The sequence below is a fragment of the Macaca mulatta genome, chromosome 15 (genome assembly GCF_049350105.2).
Source record: "Macaca mulatta isolate MMU2019108-1 chromosome 15, T2T-MMU8v2.0, whole genome shotgun sequence".
Lineage (NCBI taxonomy): Eukaryota > Metazoa > Chordata > Mammalia > Primates > Cercopithecidae > Macaca > Macaca mulatta.
The window spans coordinates 66882511-66893380 of record NC_133420.1 but is presented as its reverse complement, the minus strand read 5'-3'; the positions used below and the strand labels follow the sequence as shown (position 1 = coordinate 66893380).

Here is a 10870-nt window from a genome sequence, read left to right as displayed (position 1 = left end):
TTTATCTCACCGAGGTCTTTGCAGATTCTCTTCGCCAGACTCTCTGTGTCCCTCATCAGCTGAGCTATGATGCATTTAAATTTGTCGCTAACCCGTGATTCCACTTTCCTGAAAACTAGAGACATAAAAAAAAAAAAAAAGAAAAAAGAGTGAGTATATTTTCAGGAAGGACAGACTGTAGTTCAAAGTAGATATCTCTAAAACCTTTTTCTGCCTTTGATACTTCCTCTGAAAAACCTAAGGTTCCAGGCTCACTGGCAGGTGGTCCAGATGACATAACAAATGCTCAAAATGCAATGGCTCCCTGTTGCTTCTTGTACTGATTCTAACATCTGTCTTTCATGGGGTAGGTCTAACTAACTTCTTTTTTTTTTTTTTTGAGTGAGACGGAGTCTCACTCTGTCACCCAGGCTGGAGTGCAGTGGTGCGATCTCAGCTCACTGCAACCTCCATCTCCCGGGTTCAAGTGATTCTTCTGCCTCAGCCTCCCAAGTAGATGGAACTACAGGCACCCGCCACCACGCCTGTCTAATTTTTGTATTTTTAGTAGAGACGGGGCTTCACCATATTGGCCAGGTTGGTCTCGAACTCCTGAGCTGGTGATCCACCCGCCTTGGCCTCCCAAAGTGCCAGGATTACAGGTGTGAGCCACTGCACCTGGCCTAACCAGTTTCTTACTGTGGCTGTCCTGTTACCTCTTCTCTGATGAGGCTGGCATCTCTCATGTCTCTGCAAGTGCCAAAATCTAACCCTGTCTCTGTGCTTTGACATTCTCCCTCCTCCCACAGCCCCCAGCGGTATTCACACTGATCCTCCATTTATCAGTGTATTATTTCAGCCTAATTATTAATTGCCTGCAATGTGCCATGCTTTGATTATAGATAGTTGAAAGAACACACTTCATGCTCCATACAGGGCTGTGATCTTAAGGGAGAGAAATATACATGGCTAACTAACCATAGCAGTTCTCTAACGGAAGTACATGTAAAGTGTGGCCAGGTGTGGTGGCTCATGCCTGTAATCCTAACACTTTGGGAGGCCGAGGAGGGTGGATCACTTGAGGTCAGGAATTCAAGACCAGCCTGGCCAACATGGTGAAACCCTGTCTCTACTAAAAATACAAAAAATTAGCCAGGTGTGGTGGTACATGCTTGTAATTCCAGCTACTCAGGAGACTGAGGCAGGAGAATCACTTGAACCCAGGAGGTAGAGCTTGCAGTGAGCTGAGATTGCACCACTGCACTCCAGCCTAGGCAACAGCGTGAGACTCTGTCTCAAAAAGAAAAGAAATTGTACACGCAAAGTGTCACAAAACACAAGGAAAGTAATACCTAATTCTTCCAGGGAAGTCAGAGTTGTAGAATAAATACAGGAAGAAGAAAGAAGAAAGCAAGAGTAGTCATATATATTCCATCACAACTTGGCAAAGAAAAAAAAAGCGCAGTGACGTACAAAGGAAGCACAGACAAAAGGTTGGAGAGAGAAAGCACACGGCATGATTGAGTAGCCCAGAGGAATGCAACATGGTTGGGTTTATGAATATTTGAAGGCGATGAAGCTCAGAGGGGCAGGAGGAACTGGATTATAAAGAAATTCATATGTGACACTGAAAAGTTGGGATTGGGTACATCAAACTCCTTACTTACAAGCAGCCTTCAAAAAGCAACTTATCTATACCACTCCCTATTACAGGTCTATTTGTTCTACCTCAGACAAACAGTCACGTACTACTCAGAGAGCAAGGGTGAAGTCATATATATTTTCTGTATCCCTCTCTTCCTTGCAGGGTTAGCATAATAACATCAATAAACAGTTGTTAGTCTTATTAAAAAATCGTCTCTGATCTTTTGAGGAGTGACATAATGAATTCAGATCATTCCATTTCAACTCAAATGATCAAATACATATTCAAACAGTGATGATCACACAGGGACAGAGCATGGGAAAAGGCTGAGTGAGCCCAGCTCTTGGCTATCTGATGTCTAAATTCTCTCATCACCTCTTTTGCATTGCTAGTACATTTATAAGAGGTTTTTGGAACCAAAGAGGAAGAACGTTTACTCTCTACAGGCCACTTCTGAGGTTCATCCATTGCTTGGGATGAGAGCTCAGTTAGAGAGGCTAAAAATGTGACTATTACTCAAGTTTGGGGTTAAATATTTTCTACTAAACAGAGAAAGAGTCAAAGTTCAGTGTTCGTCTAGATGGCTCTGAACCAGAGGTAGCAGAGGGTAACAAAATCTCAAAGGGCTTGTTACTGGATCCAACTTACACTTCTGGGGCTTATAAACAACTTGCTCCAGTTCCTCCAGGTTGTCTTTGACTGTTGCTATCACTGACGCATCAAGAGAAGCACACAGCTTGCAGATATAATCCAAGGCTTCATCTGTGTCTTTGGCATCCCCAACACCAACCGAGGCAGTCAGCCCAATGACCTGTAAGGAGCATTCAAAATCATGAGATGTCTGAGAAACGGTACCATGTTTCCACAACCCCTCATATAACTTTCCTGCTGGAGTACGGTTTTTGTTTTTTTTGTTTTTACTAACACAGTGTATAGCACATGGAGGCGCATAATGCATATTTACTAAGTGAACAAATGAGTAAAGGAAACAAAATTCATAATGAGTTGTACAATATGGACTCGGGACTTGAGAAGGACATCTTCAATGTGGCCACAAGAGTAAGAAAATAGGAGTTAGGAAGATTATAGCTCTTCCGAAGTATTCGTCTGACTTTGGAGATACCTGGGGCAGTGGGCCTGAAGATCCTCCAAGTTTCTGATCTAGATAATTAAACATGATCATATTGTATGGGTGTTGTTTACTGGTGTTGTGGCATTCATCAAATATCATCAAAGTAAAGACGGACAGTGATGGAATCGTTCCCTTTTTAAGGTTGTTCACAAGAATCTGCGGAGTTAAAATGATGATGTCATTGTTTTCAACAATCTGTTCCACTGGTACATTCTCAGCTGTTGCTCCAGAAATGCCTGTAACTCTATACCTGGGAAATGACAGAAATTCCATATTACCAATCACGATGTGAATAAGGAACCACAAATATGAAATGCTAGCTCAGAACATCAACTGATTAAATTCTCCCTGAGTCCAAAAGGAGTATAGCTGTAGGCAAGTCCTTAGCACAGAGCCTGACACATAGTAAGTGATCAATAAATCCAAGCTACTTGTAATTTATAGTAGTATATATTAAGTCACTGAGAAAAGAGTACGTAAAAGAATAATATCAAATACATTATAAAATCATTAAAGAAGTTAAACGTGTCCCATAAACATCAGATTTATCCCTGAAGTCATTTACTCCCCATACAAGGGCAAACCAGGGGAGTTTAAGCTTTCTGGTACATCTAACAAAAAAGACTTGAATCCATGAAGGAATTACATCTGGATTATATAAAAGCTGAATCTAATATAATTTTTTATTGTTGTTTTTCAAAACCAAACAGAAAACACATCAATTAACACAAAGCTGGAGAAAAAGAAATTGAAGCAACTATTATACCTACCCAAGTCTTTCAAAGTATTTTGAGAATACAGATTCCTGCTGTTCATATACTGGGATCTGATTTGCAAAAAAGACAACTTTCCCCTTTTGTCCTGGTGGGAATTTTTTAAGATGATGTTCACATATAAGGACTGCAACCAGGGTTTTTCCACAACCTTTTAACATGTAAGAAAAAAAGAAAACATGTAACTCATATATTAGATATTTCTCTAGAAAGGCATTTATTTTTGGCTCTTCTAATACTACTGAGCTGACTAATTAATTGATAATTTAGATGGGTTAACAGTTACAGAATTTACACTATGACTAAAAAATATCAAGCTACTTCCTAGGTGCATGCAAACAGCCAAGACCCAAAAGCAAGCTAACAGAGGGCACTTTTCTTACCTTCTCATGTCCCATAAAATACACAAGGACATTAGTACGACAGTTTTCTCAAAAGACATATGGAACAAGGAAAAAACTGAAACTTGCCCATTCTGTCCCAGTATTCAACAACAACAACAAAAAAGGAAGCAAACAGAAAAACAATGTAAGTAATGGCAATAGGCTTACCTGTAGGAGCACATATTATTGTGTTTTTTCCTTTCTTAGCAGGCAAAGCAAGCTCTAATTGGTAATTTCTTAGTTTAAATGGGCTGTACAAGTTTGTATCAGACACTTCTGGAATACAAAAGGAGCAAAATTACCAAACAGTTCCTGCTCTGAGGAATCACGGTAATAGCTACAGTCTAATGTCCACAAATTCTGACTCCAGCAAGAAGAGCCTCACTGGAGAAAGTTTAGAATCCTTTCTCTTGGTAACCACTCTTTCTTTTCCACTAATTTGAAGTACAGAATTCTCTCAGTGACCAAGTATTGATGGCAAGAAGGAAAAAAAAAACAAACCATGAATTATTTTTTATACAATCATGGAAGGCTAACAAGAGAAACCAAAGCAAGAATGGCCCAATTCAGGGTAAGACAACCTGTCCACTAAAGGCAATGCTGTATGGAAAAAAGCAACAAATCCTCCCAAGATATTTGAAGAAAACCAAACTGTTAACACTGGATTCTCAAAGCAATTTCTTATTAAGGCGCAATAACACTTTGTCGTTCTTCAGGTTCTCAAACGATATTTTCTCTCGACACAACCAGAAGTTTTAAAAAATAATCAAAGGCTTTATCTCAATAACAGGTAGGCATATAAAATGTTAAGAGCTAGCAAAGACTTTGGAAATTATCTACTGAGTCTAACCTGCCCATTTTAGAGAAAGGGAGAATTTCTAAAAGGTTAAGTGAATTAACCTCACACAAAAGACATGTAAGGGCCAGGCGCAGTGGCTCATGCCTATAATCCCAGCACTTGGGAGGCCGAAGTGGATGGATCACTTGAGGTCAGGAGTTTGAGAACAGCCTAGCCAACATGGTGAAATCCCCATCTCTACAAAAAAAAAAAAAAAATACAAAAATTATCCAGATGTGGTGGCACATGCCAGTGGTCCCAGCTACTTGGGAGACTGAGGCAGGAGAATCACTTGAACCCAGGAGGCCAACGTTGCAGTGAGCTGAGATTGTGCCACTGCACTCCAGCCTGAACAATAGAGCGAGAGACTCCATCTCAAAAAACAACAAAAGACATGCAAAAATCTTCACATGTCAGAAAATTCAAAGCAACTCATATTCATTATTTTTTTTTCTTTTTTTTTTCCCAAGGGGTAACAGATTTTATTCTGAAATGACCAACAACAAAACAAAACAAAAATACTTGTAATATTCAGTTGCAGAAGCAATCTGCACATTTTCTCTTTATGATGTTATCCTAATATCATTTTTCTTCTAACATCACTCATTATTAATCCTAATTTCCTTCCTGATACTCTTTTATAAATAACTTTTTACTATGGCATATTATACAACTTTCTGGTGTCCTAAAGCCATCAAGAAAATATGCTTCGAGAAGCATATGGGGGCCTCACAGGGCCACAGCTAACTTACACAGTGCCTCTGTGTAAATGAGAAAAAGGAGCCTCTCTTGGAGGACACAGCCCCTCAGTGCACTGTGTGGCAAATGCACAGGCTGGATCTCAGCCGCTACTCAGTTCTCAGCTGGGTGCATTTGGGTAGCACACTAACTTCATCAACTTGCAGGGCAGCCCAGGGGTCCTAAAAGGAAATTGAGCAAGTGGCTCAGAAATAGAAGTAGTATTTCTTTAGAAAGCAAGGCTGATTTGGGAATTCACAGACATCAGGTTTTGGTGAAGACTCTATTTGCATTTCTACCATAGACATGCACATACTTTCTTAGTGGTAAAAGAAGAAAAAAAGATAGTAAAAAGAAGAAAAAAAAAAGATAGTGGAAGAACTGGAAGGAGAGAATGGCATTCCAAATATAGAAAAAGTATCTATTGTAACATAAATTCTCTTTTATTTCTTAATTTTCCTTACAAACCTTTTCACAAGGCTGTGACTTTGGGTACTGCAAAACGTGTCCCCACACCAAATACCAGAAGAGCACCATTATGGAAAAGAACAAACAATGCCAGGTACCTGAAGGTAGACATGAATTCTCACTAAGATTCTGGCATTCTGGATCTTCTTGGTAGAAAATCTGTATGTCAGAAGTTTCCATCTTATCCTCAAGATCTTCTGTTTCAACATCTTTTATACCTTTGTAAGACCAAAAAAGTCTTAGAATCTTCACATAATCTGATTATAGTTTTGATGGTGAAAGTTCCACAAAAAGGTCGTAACACTAAGATTTTTAACTTCTATTAAAATTTCTCACAACCTCTCCCCTTCACCTTTTAAAACAGTTAAAAGAATCACTTTGAGTTTCAAATCTAAATTTGGAGTTGACCTCCAATGTAATTTAGAGCTATATTACTCAAAGTGTGGAACGTATTGCCCTACTGAGTCAGAATCCACATTTTAACAAGACCTCCAAGGGATTTGTATGCACCAAAAAAAAAAAAAAAAAAAATAGAAGCATGATTTAGCAGACATTCGTGTCTTCCATTTCTGACTGACTCTTGACCCAGTAAATCAGATGTGTATTTATACAGACAGTTTCTGAAACAACTTACGATCCAAAGAAGCCTAGGAAAGCTAAGACCAGATATTCAGATGTTTACCAAACTCAGCCTTTGAAACAATGCTCTGAGCGTTAGCTTCAAGAAACCAAATGATGGTTCAGACACTTAATCACAACCAATTCTTTCACCCGTCAGATTCAGTTCCAGATGGCTTCCAGTAAGAGAACCAGGCGATGTCTATCAAGAAATCTACTCTGAAAAGGGGGTAAGTCCTGGAGTTTGAACCTTTCACTCTAGAATTCTCAAGCTATTTCTCTGATAATCTAAACTTAGACTGGGAGTTCAGATTCTGCCTTCCCCAAATCCTTTGGGCCAGATGGGCTAATTCTGGATGAGAGTGGTTTTCCCCAGTCCATTTTTAGGGGTTATATGCAACCAAACTAATTTTGTAGGCAAGTAACTGCCTCCCTCCCAGAATGGAGCTTCCTGCTGGTCTCACACTAGACATGTAGCTCTGGCTCTCTGAGGGGAAAACGCCTCTGATGGGATGTGAGAGACCAGTTGGAATGAGCGAAGCCCTAAGTAGAGCTGTGAGGAGGGTACAGTGTCTTACCTTTCTCTACAGTCCACAGTTCACTGAACTTGTTCCTCTCTCTCTCCAAAGCAAGTTTCAAAGTTTTGGGCCAGTTCTCCTTGTCTGATCTGAGAAGGCATTCCACCAATTTCTCTGCACCTGCCATCATCCCCTTAGTGGAGCAAATCTAAGCAAAGCAACTGTAGTTTATTGATCAATTATCTCAAAAGCTTTCCCTCTATCAGTTTTGACTGAAGAAATGTCAGTTCACATACTATCTGATTTAAAGCCATTGTACATTACGGTTCAATGGGTCATATTCATGACAATTTTTTCCCCGTCCAACACATCTTTTAAGATACTTTTTCCCTCATCCTTTCCTTTCCACTAGATGTCACTGTGTCAAGCCAAGCCTTCTCATCGCCTCTGAGTTCTTACACCTATCCTCATCAGCAATATTAGGAAAATAATCATTTGACAACCATTCCCAACATGGGTATATTGGCATATAGCAATATGTGGAAACAGATAACAAAATACTAACAATTTTTTTTTCAGGGTTGAGGAATTTGTATGACTTTTACTAATCATAATAACTAAAGTTTATTGTTCACACACTCTGTGCAAGACATACATGAGTACTTTATATATATTATCTCATTTACATATCTCATTACCCTTATAAAAGTACCATATTAATAAGGTACCATTATTATTTCCATTTTACACACAAGGAAACAGATAGATATTCAGAGAAACTAAGTAACTTGCCCAAGATCATACTGCTAGTAAGTGGTTGAGCTATGATTCTAACGAAATTTATCTGTGTTCAGAGTCTAAACACTTAACTGCTAGAGTCTGTAGCCCTTTCTCATCTGCTCAACTGTTCAATTTAAATTTGCATAAAACACTGTTCACAGACTGTGGTGATTTTAACTGAAAATAGGGCAAACTTCAAAAAAACTTTGTGACATAAATATTACTCAGTTCACATTAAAAGTACCATTCTGGCTGGGCGCGGTGGCTCACACCTGTAATCCCAGCACTTTGAGAGGCCGAGGCAGGTGGATCACGAGGTCAGGAGTTCGAGACCAGCCTGATCAACATGGTGAAACCCCGTCTCTACTAAAAATACAAAAATTCGCTGGGCGTGATAGCGCGCACCCATAATCCCAGCTACTCAGGAGGCTGAGGCAGGATAATCACTTGAACCCAGGAGGCAGAGGGTGCAGTGAACCGAGATCATGCCATTGCACTCCAGCCTCGGTGACAGAGCGAGACTCCATCTCAAAAAAAAAAAAAAAAAAAAGGTACTATTCTATGAGTACTTTTGTGGGTTTCAATGGTCTTTCTCAGGTCTAAAACAGTATAGAAAACAGAAGACACCTCCCATGTTATTATTATTTCCCCCAATTTTAGTACTTTATATTAACTTACCTGTAGAATTTCTTCACATTCCTGATTAATTAAACATTCAGACAGATCAGAAAGGATATCTGTTGGAATAATTCTGGTTTTAAATTCTGGTTGTAAACGTTTTAAAAGTAATCTATACTCCTCCAACTTTTCAATTTTTTTGAAATCCCAACTTTCAATGGCTTCATAAAGTCCAGAATAACCTGAAAAGAATGAAAAAAATGTGGACTTTTATGAAACCAACTGAAAAATACTTTGAGATTAGTATCATAGAAATCATGTTTGAATGTATGGTGGTAGAATTCAAAAAATATCCGTAAACTACCCCCAATTGTCATTGATTTTTCAAAAAGAGAACAGTATTCATTTTAGTCATCCAACACTTTTAGGCCTTCTAGCAATACTTATTATCTATTGGGAAAAAGTACTAAGGACAACTTTGAAGTCTTACATTTTTATCTTAGTATAAAATCTTTCTTACAAAGTGCTCCATGGACTTCACCTACAATCCCTAATTTGTCTTTAAAAAGTCAGAGTCAACAGGTTTATTAAGTATCTTCTCAGTGGAAAGCAGTAAAGAAGGCAAAAAGAAATATAAACCTTAATTCCTGACCCCAAGGAACTTTCCTTCTAATTTTTCTAAGATAATATTAAGTAAATGGGAAATTTGCTTAATATTATTCCACATGCCTTTAAAAGACATTTATTTAAAAATCATATTTAGAAAGTTCAGAAAAAAATACTAATGGCCAACATACATAAGATGTTCAACCTCATTCTTTTTTAAAATTGTAGTAAAAAATAGATAAAACATTTACCATCTTAACTATTTTTAAATGTACAGTTCGGTCGTGTTAAATTCATTTTGTTATAAAACAAAAATCCAGACCTTTTCCACCTTGCAAATCTAAAACTCTGTGAAACAACTATTCCTTTTTCTCTCCTCACCCCTGCTCCCGGTAACCACCACTCTTTCTGTTTCTATGAATCCGACTACTTTAGATAATTTATATAGGTGGCAAAATACAATATTTGTCTTTTTTGACTGGCTTACTCCACTCAGCACAGCGCCCTCAATGTATGTCGATTTTGCAGCATGTGCCAGGATTTCCTTTCCTTTTCTTTTTAAGGCGGAATAATATTCCATTGCATGTGTATATCACATTTTGTTGATCCATTCATCACTGATGGACATCTGAGTTGCTTCTACCTTGTAAGTGATCACGAATAACGCTACTATCAACATGGATGTGCAAATATCTCATCAATACCCTGCTTTCAATTCTTTTGGAAATACACCAGAAGCAGAATTGCTGGATCATATGGTGATATATATTTTCAATTATTTGAGGGACTGCCAAACTATTTTCCATGGCTGTTATACCATTTTACAATCCTACCAATCAGGCACAGGGTTGCAGTTTCTCCACATCCTCAACTATACGCATTATTTTCTGTTTTTATTTTTATAGAAACCATTGTAATGGGGGTGATGTGATATCACATAATGGCTTTGAATTTCTCTGATGATTACTGATGTTGAATATCTTTCCATATACTCATTAGCCATTTGCATACCATATTTGGATAAATGTCTATTCAAGTCCTTTGCTGTTTTTTTTTTTTTTTTTTTGCTTTTTTTTTTAGATGAGTCTCGCTCTGTCACCCAGGCTGGAGCACAGTGGCATGATGTCGGCTCACTGCAACCTGCACCTCCCAGGTTCAAGTTATTCTCCTGCCTCAGCCTCCTGAGTAGCTGGGACTACAGGCGTATGCCACCACACCCGGCTATTTGTATTTTTAGTAGAGACAGGGTTTTGTCATGTTGGCCAGGCTGGTCTTGAACTCCTGACCTCAGGTGATCCACCTCCCTCAGCCTCCCAAAGTGCTGGGATTACAGGCATGAGCCACCACGCCCAGTCCCTTTGCCTATTTTTTAATTTGATTTTTTTGTCTTTGAGTTGCAGGAGTCCTTGATATAGTCTACATATTAACCCCTTATCAGGTATATGATTTGCAAACATTTTCTCTCATTCCATGGGTTGACTTTTCACCCTATTACGTCCTTTGAGGCATGTAAGTTTCATATAGTCCCATTTGTCTATTTTTTCACTTTTGCTGCCTATGCTTCTGATATCATGTCCAAGAAATCATTGCCAATTCCAATGTCATGAATTTTTTTCTCCTATGCTTTCTTCTAGGAGTTTTAACAGTTTTAGGTCTTATATTTAGGTCTTTAATGCATTTTGAGTTGATTTTTGTATAAAGTGTGTGATGGTTAATTTTCTGTGTCAGCTTGACTGGGCTAAGGGATGCCCAGATAGCTGGTAAAACATTATTT

General features: G+C 38.6%; 1 protein-coding gene across 10 annotated transcripts in view; it reads right to left on the bottom strand.

Moving 5' to 3' along the window:
• Window positions 1-10870, bottom strand: part of RIGI (RNA sensor RIG-I) — a 74065-nt gene that overhangs the window by 30932 nt on the left and 32263 nt on the right. For 4 of the 10 annotated variants that reach the window (XR_013404603.1, XM_077965167.1, XM_077965166.1 and 1 more), the window contains exons 3-10: window positions 8551-8732; window positions 7153-7300; window positions 6055-6174; window positions 4081-4188; window positions 3527-3680; window positions 2748-3006; window positions 2273-2435; window positions 11-115 (exon numbers count right to left, since the gene is read on the bottom strand). Coding sequence is in view for 9 of the 10 variants with exons in the window: in XM_077965167.1 (XP_077821293.1) it covers window positions 11-115; window positions 2273-2435; window positions 2748-3006; window positions 3527-3680; window positions 4081-4188; window positions 6055-6174; window positions 7153-7300; window positions 8551-8732 (1239 nt within the window). In the remaining variant the exon portion in view is untranslated. Of the gene's footprint in view, window positions 1-10; window positions 116-2272; window positions 2436-2747; window positions 3007-3526; window positions 3681-4080; window positions 4189-6054; window positions 6175-7152; window positions 7314-8550; window positions 8733-10870 lie in introns of all 10 variants that reach the window. The other 6 variants (XM_077965168.1, XM_077965170.1, XM_077965164.1 and 3 more) reach the window with 6 other exon arrangements.